The 14,435-nt window shown below is 46.9% G+C and overlaps 2 protein-coding genes across 4 annotated transcripts in view; one reads left to right on the top strand and one right to left on the bottom strand.

Moving 5' to 3' along the window:
* LOC138767732 (A-kinase anchor protein 8-like) overlaps positions 1 to 8,228 on the top strand; it is a 69,012-nt gene extending 60,784 nt beyond the window's left edge. For all 3 annotated transcript variants that reach the window (XM_069945475.1, XM_069945466.1, XM_069945456.1), the window contains exons 4-12: positions 1,100 to 1,223; positions 2,613 to 2,653; positions 3,024 to 3,060; positions 5,307 to 5,379; positions 5,656 to 5,797; positions 6,548 to 6,653; positions 6,931 to 7,061; positions 7,617 to 7,706; positions 7,960 to 8,228. In XM_069945475.1, coding sequence (XP_069801576.1) covers positions 1,100 to 1,223; positions 2,613 to 2,653; positions 3,024 to 3,060; positions 5,307 to 5,379; positions 5,656 to 5,797; positions 6,548 to 6,653; positions 6,931 to 7,061; positions 7,617 to 7,706; positions 7,960 to 7,977 — 762 coding nt within the window. In that variant the 3' untranslated portion in view covers positions 7,978 to 8,228. The remainder of the gene's footprint in view (positions 1 to 1,099; positions 1,224 to 2,612; positions 2,654 to 3,023; positions 3,061 to 5,306; positions 5,380 to 5,655; positions 5,798 to 6,547; positions 6,654 to 6,930; positions 7,062 to 7,616; positions 7,707 to 7,959) is intronic.
* LOC138784166 (A-kinase anchor protein 8-like) overlaps positions 1 to 14,435 on the bottom strand; it is a 94,594-nt gene that overhangs the window by 68,748 nt on the left and 11,411 nt on the right. The window lies entirely within an intron of this gene.

Genomic DNA, 14,435 nt, shown 5'->3' with positions numbered 1-14,435 from the left:
AAAGAAGGAATGACTACACAAGGGGCGGTCAACTAAGAAGTGACTACACAGGGGGCCAATGATTCAAGGGGGAACTACACAGGGGGCATTGAACTAAGGGAGGGGACTACACAGGGGGCCAGCTACTAAAGGGTGAGGCTACACGGGGTCATCTACTAAATGTGTGTGTTTGGGGGGGCTACACAACGGGACATCTACTATAGGGTGGTGCACAGTGGGCGCATGCTTGTCTTGCATGGGGGGGGGTGTGAGCCCAGGTTAGGTGGACAGTTCTGGGCCCAGGGTACATTGAATCTGCCCCTGCTGTACGCCTCTGATACCTCACCATTATATTACTACACAGCCATACTGTATCTCTGTGTACATAGACGGTATGTCTCATTAATCCTATATTTATCCATGTGAAAACAACATTTCAGATAGATAGATCTTGTAGGGATATTTTGAAGCTACATTTATGCCTCCTTCTCCTGATATGCTGCCCTTTCCCTCCTGCTCGTTGTCTAGGTTACAGACCACCACTCTGCTTTAAAACCAGTGGTCTGGCTGGTGTATATATAACTTATATATTTAATGTAGATGTATAGGGATATATGGTGAGCAAACAATCAGATTCCACCTTTCATTTTCCAAAAAATCTGTGAGGTATGAAAGGTGGAATCTGATTGGTTGCTAGGGGCAACTGAGCCAGTTTCACTTTACACCATGTTTGAGAAATCTCCCCCATAGAGTCTTAATACTGTAATATTCATATTCATTTTATGGTAAATAGATTTCCTCTAAAGGGGTTATCCAGCGTTCGAATAACATGGCCACTTTCTTCCAGAGACAGCACCACTCTTGTCTCTAGTTCAGGTGTGGTTTGCCATTAATCTCCATTCACTTTAATGAATCTCAGTTGCAAAATCTGCACCCAAACTGGAGGCGGAGGTGTGCTGTCTGTGGAAGAAAGTGGCCATGTTTTTCTAACGTTGGATAACCCCTTTAACTTTAAGGCTGTGTTCTCACCTTGTAACTGCAGGTTAACAAGAGCTGAATGATGAGACTTTCTGGATTATGAAATGTCATGTTTTTTTTTGTTTGTTTGTTTTTTTTCAAGGGAGTAAAGAATAAACCATATGATGAGGATGATGATGATGATGAAGAAGAAGAGGAACCAGCTGTGAAAAAGATGAAGACGACAGCAGAGAAAAAAGAGCATGAGGAGTCCGGATCAGAGGAAGGTGAGGTGTCAGGAGGGTCACATGGGGGACAGAGGACAGTAACAAGTTAGGGAGGAATCGTAGACAAGGTTGAATGTGTTGTGGTGGATATTGGGACACGTTTACCTGGTGTCGGACCCTCGGAGCAGCAATCTATGAAGAAAGACAAGGATAGACCAGAAACCCAGCATGATAGGAAATGATGGGTGGTGTGGATGATGTACTAGTGAGCAGCTCCAGTCATTGGAACTACTAGTGATAACCCATATGGGAGTTTTCCTATAGTTAATACCACTGATCTAAGGTTAACCCTTTCGTACCATTGGCGTGTAATGTACTGCACTAAAAGCATGTGCTCATCCAGCATCGTACACTGTTGGCACTGTGATTGTGTGGGCACAGAGGATACACCAGCATGATCACAAGTCATCAGCGATCTCCAGGTCTGACAGGGTTAATGTCAGCATCCTTAGCGTTCTAGGGCTAAGGATCTAGAGATGGGGTAATATCTGCATCACAGGTGTCCTAGAGCAGAGGTAGTGGGGGCTAAGAGGGTTGTCTGGAGAGAAGTAGTCTTTTCTGTCCTGCTGGCTGGTGCTCATTTCCACGTTTTGCCTCAGCTAGGACCCCCATATTTTATCAGGCACCGACTCTGACTCCTTCATAAATGGCCAGTCACACACCAGGGGACTTATTTATCTAACTGGTGTAAAGTAGATCTGGCCCAGCAGCTTCTACCTCATGTCCTACAAGATCCTGGGGTGACTTCTGAGGGAATAAGTCAAAGATATAAAGCAGATTCTCCTATGTGTGCAGCGGATGCAGCCAGTCTGCAGCCTCCATCTTCTGGAGAAATCTCTACAAACTAAGTATTTGGCATACAAAAAGGAAAGCTGATAACAATGCCGGATACAAGTGATCTAGAGGTCAGATTTAGGCCCAAGCCGGTCTAATAATACGCAGTACAGAGCAGCGCCAGGAGCGCGCACAGCCATATGCTCCTCATCAGTGATGAAAAAGACCCTGGGGGGGTCGAAATGTTCACTTGTCTCATACAAAATGTGCCAAAAGTATTGCGGCAGATAGGTGCTGTTGTATATACTATTTGCTTGGTTTGGCCTTAATCTCGCTGTAAATAAACTGAACCCACTTTGCATGTACAGGTGTGCTACGGACTCTGTGTTCTTGAAGGTTTCCTTTAAAGTGCAGGTGTCAAACCTGCGGCCCTCCAGCTGTTGCAAAACTACAATTCCCATTAGGCTTTGGCTGTCCAGGCATGATGGGAATTGGCATGTGGGCCACAGGTTTGACACCAAGCAGCTTTATGTCTAGTCCTAACATATTCATGGTATAGGATGGGGATGGTCACTCATAGTATAGGGTTTCTAAGCTATATGTTTCGTCTTCCAGGTGAAAGTGCAGCTGAGGAGGCAGCCGAGAGCACGACCACTGTAAGTTCTGTAGATGACTGGCCGGGCCTTTCAGTCTCTGGTTGTGTAAGATGTAAACATTGGGGGGAAATTTATCAAACATGGTGTAAAGTGAGACTAGCTCAGTTGCCCCTAGCAACCAATCAGATTCCACCTTTCATTCCTCATATACTCTTTAGAAAATGAAAGGTGGAATCTGATTGGTTGCTAGGGGCAACTGAGCCAGTTTCACTTTACACCATGTTTGATTAACCTCCCCCATTGTGTATACAGCTCCACCCCAAGCTTTCAGATATGTTTGCCACGTTACAGGCCTCTGTGTGCCGTCTGTACTCCCATCACACCACAGACATGGGACATTCATAGATCGCGTTCACGTTTTGTTTTCCAGGACGGAAACCAAGAAGATGGAAAACAGAAGGAATCAGGTAAAATAAGCAGAAAACGATCCTCCAGGTCACTGGGGCATCAGTATACAAAGGCGTTTTATAATGGTGCCGGATTATAAACTATTCTATAAAAATTCTATTGAAAAGTTTTAAACCATTCTGCTCCTCTAGAAATGTTTGCTGTTTACAGTAACTAGGGATAGAAAGTATATTGGAAACTCGTATAGTGTTTCAGTATACAAAGAACCAGAATTAAAGGAGAAGTTCGTCCAAAAGTATTTTTTTTTATATGTTATTACTTGAAAGTTATACAAATTCCTAATGTACATTACTTATGGGAAATGCACCTATAGGGCTATTTCCCTTCATTTAGTAGATCATGAAGTGTTGACATTCTCTCAGAGTTCGTGATGTCACAAACCAGGGTTCGTCACGAACCAGGGTGTAATTTCTAGCGTCCAGCAGGGGGCGCACTATATATAGAAGTCTATGGACTGTATTGTGTCAATGGGGCTGTATGTAATATAATGGAGTTGTATGTTAATGTACGTTACACTGTGCTTTATTGATTACGTTTATGGAATACTTTGGGTAGCAAGTGTCCTTGCTCCCCAAAGTATTCCATAAACGTGGACGGCACTGAGCAGGGAGGGAGAGAGGTGTCCGTGCATCTAACTACCTCCACCCTCCCTCCCTGCTCGGTGCTGCTGCCACATATACACTGTACTACTCCTCCTATCATCTGCTCACAGTATGAGCAGATGATGGGGGAGTAGTACAAGGGCCATCATCATCATTCCGCCGCTGCTGCTGCACAGACCATATGACCAGCATCCCCCCAACCAGCCTCCCCTCCTGCCACCGCTGCTGCCGAACATCCCGTCCAACCAGCCCCCCCTCTTGCCGCCGATCATCCCCTCCAACCAGCCCCTCCGCCGCTGCTCCTGCCGCTGCTGCACCAGCATGTGCCCTTACATTACCAGCATTCCCCCAGCCAGCCGCCGCCGCTGCTCCAAGCTCACTGCTGCTCCTGCCGACTCGTTCCCTGATGTCCCTCCGGCAGCGGATGATGAGAGTTGCCGGAGGGACATCAGGGAACGACTCGGTAGGAGGCAGGAGCGGCAGTGAGCTTGCAGCAGCCGTGGCGGCTGGGGGAATCCCGGTAATGTAAGAGCACATGCTGCTGCAGCAGCGGCAGGAGCAGCAGCGGACGGGTTGGTTAGAGGAGATGTTCGGCAGCGGAGGGGCTGGTTGGAGGGGATGTTCGGCGGCAGGAGGGGGGGCTGGTTGGAGGGGATGTTTGGTGGCAGCAGCAGCAGCGGAGGGGCTGGTTGGGGGGATGCTGGTCATATGGTCTGTGCAGCAGCAGCGGAGGGGCTAGTTGGGGGGATGCTGGTCATATGGTCTGTGCAGCAGCAGCGGCGGAATGCTGGTGATGGCCGTGGTACTACTCCCCCATCATCTGCTCTTACTATGAGCAGATGGTGGGAGGAGTAGTACAGTGTATATGTGACAGCAGCACCGAGTAGGAAGGGAGGGGGGGGAAGGAAGTAGTTAGATGCACGGGCACCTCTCTCCCTCCCGACTCAGTGCCGTCCACGTTTATGGAATACTTTGTGGAGCAAGGACACTTGCTCCCCAAAGTATTACATAAACGTAATCAATAAAGCACAGTGTACTGTACAGTAACATACAACTCTATTACATTACATACAGCCCCATTGACACAACACAGTCCATAGACTTCTATATATAGTGCGCCCCCTGCTGGACGCTACATAGGAATTACACCCTGGTTCGTGACGTCACGAACTCGAGAGAATTTCAACACTTCAGGATCTACTAAATGAAGGGAAATAGCCCTATAGGTGCATTTCCCATAATTAATGTACATTAGGAATTTGTATAGCTTTGTATTAACGTATAAAAAAATACTTTTGGCCGGACTTCTCTTTTAATTGTGAACCTAGAGCATACGTGTCAAACTCAGGCCCTCTAGCTGTTGCAAAACTACAATTCCCATCATGACTGGACAGCCAACTCCATGGTTGGGGCCCATTCACTTATACAATACTTCCTGGGATAATCTGTAGGGGATCTCATAGAATGTATTGAGGAGTCATACACTGCAGATGTCACACCTGAAAACCTGCTGATTCCATAAAATTAGATCACCTGCAAGTAATGTATGTTTGAACTAAGCCTTGTTGTGGACTTTCCTGTGAATATACTGTAGAGCTGCATAAGAACATCCAGATATTACAGTTGACTTTTTTTCCCTACAGAACATGCACAGTCATCTAGCAAAAGTCAGCAAGAGACAAAGAGCAGAAACATTGGAAATAAATTAATGCATAAGTACGTGGTTCAGAGTATACTAGAAACACCAAGCACAATGGATACACTATAGCATAGCACAGGGGTGTTACATTCACGGCCCTCCAGCTGTTCCAAAACTACAATCGCCACCATGTCAGGACAGCTAAAGCTTTGGCCGTCCAGGCATGATGGGAATTGTAGTTTTGCAACAGCTGTAGGGCCGCAGTTTGACGCCCCTGTGGTATAGTAGAATGAAGATATATATCATAAAAGTATAAATTACCAACAAAAAAAAAAAATTGTTTTTCTTCACAGGATCCTGCTTTCCTGTTCTTTTTGTGATTTTTGCACTTTCTATGAAGAGAAGATGAACAATCACCTGCAGAGCGACTTCCATAAGAAGCGTTATGATTATTTGGGCGAGAACCTTCCCAGAAAGAAGGCAACCTTCCTACAGGTATACTATGGGTCTCTGTCTCCTTATCCTCTCTATAATTCCAGGTTATCACACGGATACATACTGTATACTATTCAGGGATGTGTATTTACACTGCTGTATATTCATTAGATGGCAGACAGATACCAATGCGCTGTACACAGACAACACAGCAAGTACAACTACAGCTGATTTTTCACTCTAAGGCCAGCTTCACATGTAACGGATCCACAGTGGATTTTACCATGCAAATTCGCAGGGAAATCCGCTGCAGATCCCTTGTCAGTCATAGTCAATGAGAAGACATCCCGCTGCAAGTGACAGCCCCGATAACCCCCGCTGGCTGGAGCATACATTACCTGCTCCACTCTCCTGCTTGCTTTGGGAGTTCCCAGCTGGGGGGTAAAGGGGGCTGTCACTTACATACTCACATGGGATGTCAATCCGCTAGTATCTCTTCTCATTGAAAATTACAAGAGACCCGCTGTGGATTTCGCAGAGTAAAATCCGCTGCAGATCAGTTACGTGTGAAACTAGCCTAAAAAAAAAAAAAAAAATCTTAACAGTCAAATTATCCAGTAGCATTAGCTCCCTGTAGCAGTTTATGGAGGAAGGAGTTGCAGAGTGAGGGTTATATCTTACTCCAATTCTGTAATCACAGCTTAGACTGCTCAGTACTGCTCTGTAATGTCCTCTGTGTTGCTGTCTATGACTGTGTGCCGTAGAGATAAAGCAGAGCAGGAACTAACATCTCTTTGTACCTTCTTCCAGGAGCATATGTCACAGAAGACTAAAAAGACAGAGGAACAACGCAAACTCGTACCAGACCTCAGCAACAAAATCCATAAAATATATCAGAGTCGGGATCTCACCCTAGGTAGTGACACAGGCACTTTTGCATGGGAGCACCCCCCACCATACCACTTCATCTTTAAACATCAGAGAGACTTAGTAGCAGATAGTCTTGAGCTGATGCCGTTGCCCATTGCAGCCATTCAAATTACATCCATCTTTTTTTAAAAGCAACAGAATATTTATATGCCTAAACTGGGGCATGTATTATTTAGGGACTCTCTATGTTTCATCGGTATGCAAAGGATGGGGGAGGGGATCTAGCCTGTAAGGGGCTATAAGTGTTTTGTTTCTTCTTGCAGGATTGGGCATGGAGAATTTTGTAAAGAAAATTGACGTTGCCAATTGTGTTGCATGTAGCATATTAATCCCTATGCAGCCGAGTGCCATAGAGCGACATATCCGAACCTCTTTACACAGCAAGAAATGCAAGGTGAGTCTAGGGTATAACACTGGTTGTATCACGGTGATTAGCACTGTAGCCTTGCAGCACTAGGATCCTTGGTTCAAATCCCACCAAGGAAAACATCTGCAAAGAGTTTGTATGTTCTGTCCGTGTTTGTGTGGGTTTCCTCGGGTATTCTGGTTTCCTCCCACACCCAAAACATACAAATAGGTAAATTTAGATTGTGAGCTCTAATGGGGACAGGGACCAAAATTGACAAACTGTGTAAAGTGCTACGGAATCATTATTATTATAGGCTGCATATGGTACAGCAATCATGAACAAGTGTAAGCCCAACAGCTGAGAGATGCACAAATGAGTGAACCAGGATGTGATTGTAGCTAAAGGATAGACATACAGGGTCCCCATTGAGTTTATTGGTGTACTGTAAATCAGTGTGTAGTGAGCTCCCCCTAGTGGTGACGTGTATGTGAAACAAAAAGTGATCTGGAGTCTGTAAAGAATTTTCGTGAATTCAAGCTGCACAGAATTTTAGGCCAGACTTTAGCACTCACAGTCTTCTCTTCCTTCTCTCCCTTCTAGACCATGATGGAAAACTCTAAAAGGAGAGCGTTGCGTTTAGCAAGGATGATGCTGAGTAATCTCGACCAGAAAGTGGAGCAATATATAAATGTATGCACGTTACTGGTTCTTTATAATATGCCCAAATTTATATTGCTGTATAATATAAACTTTCTAATAGCAATTCTTCACCAAAATAGGGTGAAAGGACAAGACGTTGTCTTTGAGACCTTCCCTTTAAGTCTTCACATCTCACTGTAATTCATTCCTCAACATTAGCTACTATGACTAGCAATAATTTACCATGAGGCTGCATCACATGATCACTATCTGTCCTGTAATACTTGTATCATTGCTATTCCAGAGCCATAAGGATGAGTAGGAGGAGACCCCCAGACGCCGCCGTAACATAGATGTATCAGATTTGACGTACATTACTCTGTCTGACTCTGAGGGTGAAGAGGAAGAAGATTCTGGTGGCCAAGTCACTGGGCCGGAGAACATTGAGGAGACCTCTACTGTATGTGATGGTTCTGAAAGTGCAGAGGTTGATGTGTCCGATGCGTCTTAATAAGTGTTTTGTTTTTTTTACCCCATTTAAGTAAATAAATGTGTGTGTTTTTGTGCTCTTAAGTTCTTTGTGTCTGTGGTGATTGAAGAGGCCTCACTGTATCCAAAATACCCTATATAATCCCTATAAAGCTGCCCCTCCTAGACCAGACGAGTCCAGACTATTTCTATTTTGTGTTTATTGCAATTAGAGATGAGAAAATCAGATTTGTTTGCTTACTACGAAGCAAAACTGATCTGCGCTCATATCCCTCAGGCTGGCGGCTCAGTGCAGAGGATACCGCCAGGGGACCGCCTGGAAAACATAAATACAGCTATCGGTGCGTTTACACAGAGAGATTTATCTGACAGATCTTTGACGCCAAAGCCAGAAACAGACAATAAACAGAGAACAGGTCGTAAAGGAAAGACTGGAATACTTTTTTCAAGTCCATTTCTGGCTTTGGCTTGAACAATCTGTCAGATGAATCTCTCTGTGTAAGCGCACTCTAAGGGTACTATTACACGGAACGATAATCGGCCTAATTCGGCCGATTATCGTTCCGTGTACTAAAGACAACGATCAGCCGATCGTTGTCATCGGCTGATCGTTGATATAAGTTCAGACCTATAATCGTCGGGCGCCGACCGTGCACCACTACGTGTAATAGCGGTGCGCGGCCGACACTGACGATTAGCAAAGAAGAATACATACCTAATCCATGGTCCAGGGTTCCTCAGAGCTTCTTACCGGGTCCTGTGCGCTACGGCTTCTCAGTGGCCTGTGTCAGCTGACAGGCCCCTCGGCCAATCACAGGCCGGAACCGCCGAAGCCAGTGATTGGCCGAGCGGCCTGTCAGCAGAGACAAGCCGCTGTGAAGCTGAAGTGCGCGGACCCGGGGAGAAGTTAAGAAGAAGAGGAACCCTGGACCATGGATTAGGTATGTATACAGTTTAAACAAAGGATGCAAGGACATCGGTAACGATGTCCTTGCAGCCCTTGTTTAACGATTATCGGGCCGTGTAATAGGCCAAGTAATCGAGCAACGATCTAGCAGATCGCTGCTCGTTTACAGGTATTATCGGGCCCCCATCGGCCCGTGTAATACCACCCTAAGACTATTTCTGAATGTTTCATCTCTAATTGTAATCTAACCGCAGGCTGGTGAGCTGTGGACTTTAGCATCTTTAAAGGCCAGGTAGGTCCCTAAACTCTTGTTCATGACCAGACCTCACACACAGCCACGGTTGGTGATCTCCAGGAGTAACTTACATACACGCAGAGCTCGGACTTGTTGAGGGGAGGACTCCACAAGATCTGTGATTTTACAGAAGGCTAGATGGTGTAAGCAGAACGAATAAGGCTGTGTTCACATGTGAAATTTTTCTCGCTATTCTGCCACATATGTGGTTGAATTCCACAATGGGATAGCTTCCTTCCACTTTATTGAAAATCTGCAGTAGTGGGGTGTGGTCTGGCTGCCGTACGGAATGGACGTGTAGTTCGTTAGCTCCCACACCCACACTGCCTAAAGCAACTAATCCAGCAACTCACCCAGATAACGGCTCAAACTGCTCCCGACATGCCGCTTCATAGAAAGAAGATGCCGCGCCACGATAAACTGAAGAAGTTTTACTTCTCTGCCGCGCCTGAGGAGAATCAAGATGGCGCTGAGCGCGAGACCTGATCTGACTCGCCTATACATGGTCCCTCTGGCTCCCGTGGCACAGGCTCCCCGAGACAAACAATGATCTACTTCAGACCCTTCTCTCCACTGACCACTTGCAGCCTTGAGTAGCGCTCCAAAAACAATGCAAATGGCTCCAGATAAGAATGACAACGCCAATGCGCCATCAGGGATCCCCTCAGCAGTGCAGCAGCATCTCTCCTAAGTACCGCTCCTCTCTTTTTGACCTGCACCACCACCACAATGCTTCAGCCAGTGAGGGTAATCTTGAAAGGCTGGGATGAACAATCTACAGTCATGGCCAAAAGTTTTGAGAATGATACAAATATTAATTTTTACAAAGTCTACTGCTTTAGTTTTTAAAATGGCAATGTGCATATACTCCAGAATGTTATAAAGGGTGACTAGCTTAACAGCAATTACTTGCAAAGTCAAAAACACCCCAAAAACACATTTCAACATCATTGCAGCCCTGCCTTAAAAGGACCAGCTAACATCGTTTCAGTGATTGCTCCATTAACACAGGTGTGGGTGTTGATGAGGACAGGGCTGGAGATCAATCTGTCATGATTAAGTAAGAATGACACCACTGGACATTTTAAAAGGAGGCTGGTGCTTGGCATCATTGTTTCTCTTCTGTTAACTATGGTTATCTCTAAATAAACACATGCAGTCATCATTGCACTGCACAAAAATGACCTAACAGGGAAAAGTATCGTAGCTAGAAAGATTGGACCTCAGGCAACAATCAAGAACTTCAAGGAGAGAGGTTCAATTGTTGCCAAAAAGGCTCCAGGGCACCCAAGAAAGACCAGCAAGCGCCAGGACAGTCTCTTAAAATTGTTTCAGCTGCGGGATCGGGCTACCAGCAGTGCAGAGCTTGCTCAGGAATGGCAGCAGGCAGGTGTGAGTGCATTTGCAGGCACTGTGAGGTGGAGACTCCTGGAGCAAGGCCTGGTCTCAAGGAGGGCAGCAAAGAAGCCACTTCTCTTCAGAAAAAACATCACGGACAGACTGATATTCTGCAAAAGGTACAGGGAGTGGACTGCTGAGTGCTGGGGTAAAGTCATTTTCTCTGATCTGGAAAACAGCTTATTCGGAGAAGACGAGGTGAGCGCTACCACCAGTCTTGTCTCATGCCAACTGTAAAGCATCCTGAAACCATTCATGTGTGGGGTTGCTTCTCAACCACGGGAATCGGCTCTCTCACAGTCTTGTCTAAAAACACATCCATGAATAAAGAATGGTACCAGAATGTCCTCAGAGAGCAACTTCTCCCAACCGTCCAAGAGCAGTTTGGCGATCAACAATGCCATTTCCAGCATGATGGAGCACCTTGCCATAAAGCAAAGGTGATAACTAAATGGCTCAGGAAACAAAACATAGAGATTTTGAGTACATGGCCTGGAAACTCCCCAGATCTTAATGCCATTGAGAACTTGTGGTCAATCATCAAGAGACGGGTGGACAAACAAAAACCAACAACTTCTGACAAAATGCAAGCATTGATTGTGCAAGAATGGACGGCTATCAGTCAGGATTTGGTCCAGAAGTTGATTGAGAGCAGCCAGGGAGAATTGCAGAGGTCCTGAAGAAGAAGGGTCAACGCTGCAAATATTGACTTGCTGCATTAACTCATTGTAACTGTCAGTATAAGCTTTTGTTACTCATAATATGATTGCAATTATATTTCTGTATGTGATAAAAACATCTGACAAACACACATAAAAACCAGAGGGCAGCAGATCATGTGAAAATATAAGATTTGTGTCATTCTCAAAACTTTTGACCATGACTATACTACTGAACAAGGTCCTGTGGATGACTAAAGGCTCTATTCCACGGAACGATTATCGTCCGTATTTGGCCGCTACGGACGATAATCGTCCCGTGGAATAGAGTGCAACGAGCAGCCAACATCGTTTATGTCGGCTGATCGTTGCAGTCGCTTGTTTTTCAACATGTTGAAAAACAAGCGACTGATATAGAAGCGATCTGCTGCCGGCGCTCCGTTGAATAGGAGCGTCGGCAGCAGACGCTGCTATATTCTATGGGCTGCCCGGACGATCAGCGATCCCCCGGGCAGCCCCCCCGCAGCTCCCCGCCACCCCTCCCGCACTCACCCGCTCGCTGCAGCCGCGCTGAATAGCGGCGGCAGCGAGCGGGGAACGAGGAGCAAACGAGCGCTGAGAGTGCTAGTTTGCTGCTCTTAACGACCCATGTAATAGGCCTTTTATTCTCTCTCCCTGTCTCTGATAAATCACTGACAGAAGCTTCTATGAAGGACATGCTTCTATTACTATGCAAATCCTTTCAAGCAGACATCCACAACCTAAATAACCCCATATCTGCCACTGTGGACGAGCTGGGCTCTAGAATGGATCACCTACAGACAAAATTTGCCGCTTCCCACAATGAAGTGATTGACTCGCAGAACAACCTGGAAGATGAGGTCCTCACGATTAAAGCAAAAATGGCCAACTTAGAGGACAGAAGCAGCAGGAACAATATTAAGCTTCGGGTGGTTTCTGAAACAGTAGCACCAGCCGATATCCCAGCATATGTGAGAGAGCTCATAAAAGCAGCCCTTCCGGATTGCTCTCCTCAATAGCTGGAGGTGGACAGAGCCCACAGGATGCCCCAACCCAGGCACCTAGACAACTCGGTGCCCCGTGACATCTTAGCGCGAGTCCACTTCTATACGGTTAAGGAACGCCTTATGTCTTTCGCCAGACGGAATGATGGTTTACCCGCTCCCTACCACCAGGTCGCCATTTAAGCCGACCTATCGGTGGCAACACTCCAACTCAGACGTAACTTAGCTCCGATCTTCTCAGCTCTACAGCTTCTCAGCTCTACAGAATGATGTACACTACATGTGTACTGTTACAATTGAGAAAACAGCCTATCTGGAACTCTCTACCAGAGCTGCTGGTGAAAGATTTGCTGGGCAATGCTACGGTACAGGTGCGGCAAGGAACCTAACCGCACCTGTAAAAGCCCTTACAGTTAAGCCAAGTGGAGGACCTCGACCGTTTGGGGGTTGAAGGGGACAGTATGTCTCCCAACGTGAAGGCTCTACTGGAGACAACCCGACACCCTGCTTGTAAAATGTGATTCAGTATTGGGTCACTCCGCAGTATGTGAATGTGTTTCAAGATGATATCCATGATTTGTCCAAACTGAGGGCTAAATCTGGTGACCAATGTAGGGATATGTTGTGAAGGGGATTTGGTTTTCCTCATAAGTAAGTCATGTCTGTCATGTCTGTATATAGCCCCCTGTGCTCTCCCCCTTCCATATAGCCCCCCTGTAATATATAGCCCCCCTGTGTGCTCTCCCCCTGTAGTATTTGGCCCCCCTGTGCCCTCTCCCCCTCCCATATAGCACCCTGTAGTATATAGCCCCCTGTGTGCTGTCCCCTGTAGTATATAGCCCCCCTGTGCTCTTCCCCTCCCATATAGCCCTCCTGTAGTATATAGCCCCCTGTGTGCTCTCCCCCTGTAGTATATATCCCTCCTGTGTGCTCTCCCTCTCCCATATAGCCCCCCTGTAATATATAGTTCCCCTGTGTGCTCTCCCCCTGTAGTATATAGCCCCCCCTGTGTGCTCTTTCCCTCCCATATAGCCCCCCTGTAGTGTATAGCCCCCCTGTGTGCTCTCCCCTCCCATATAGCCCCCCTGTAGTATATAGTCGCCGTGTGCTCTCCCCTCCCATATACCCCCCCTGTAGTATGTAGCCCCCCTGTGTGCTTGCCCCCGTGTGCTCTCCCCCTCCCATATAGCCCCCCTGTAGTATATAGCCCCCGTGTGCTCTCCCCTCCCATATAGCCCCCCTGTGTGCTCTCCCCCTGTAGTATATAGCCCCATGTGTGCTCTACCCCTCCCATATAGCCACCTTGTGTGCTCTCCCCCTGTAGTATATTGCCCCTCATGTAGTATATAGCCACCCTGTGTGCTCTCCCCCTCCCATATAGCCACCTTGTGTGCTCTCCCCTGTAGTATATAGCCCCCCTGTAGTATATAGCCCCCTGTGTGCTCTCCCCCTGTAGTATATAGCCCCCCTGTGCTCTTCCCCTCCCATATAGCCCCCCTGTAGTATAAAGCCCATCTGTGTGCTCTCCCCCTGTAGTATATAGCTTCCTGTGTGCTCTCCCCCTCCCATATAGCCCCCTGTGCGCTCTCCCCTTGTAGTATATAGCACCCCTGTGCACTCTCCCCTTATAGATACCCCTTTAACATGTCACCTGGACAAAAAAATAATAATAATAACCACAACTCACCTATCACCTAGCTCCCCCACTGCGGCTGTCTTCTCTCACCCTGTTGGCCCGGCGGCCCGGCTCTGATATGCGCTCTCTGGGGATGTCCCGGGGATTCCCCAGCAGAGCGCACACCGAAAGTACAGGGAAGTCCCTGGGATGTCCCCAGAGAGCGCGTATCAGCCGACGGCCAGGCCGACACTGCCCCCAGCTCCACAGGCGTACTGAAATCTAAGGACAGTACGCCTATGGGGCGGGAGGCAGTGCGGTGGGGGAGCGGGACATTACACACCTAAAGATGTTGCTGACGGCTTTCAACAATATTAAGCCTCGCTATATAA

The sequence above is a fragment of the Dendropsophus ebraccatus genome, chromosome 1, assembly GCF_027789765.1.
Source record: "Dendropsophus ebraccatus isolate aDenEbr1 chromosome 1, aDenEbr1.pat, whole genome shotgun sequence".
Lineage (NCBI taxonomy): Eukaryota > Metazoa > Chordata > Amphibia > Anura > Hylidae > Dendropsophus > Dendropsophus ebraccatus.
This window is presented reverse-complemented; position numbering and strand designations above follow the sequence as displayed.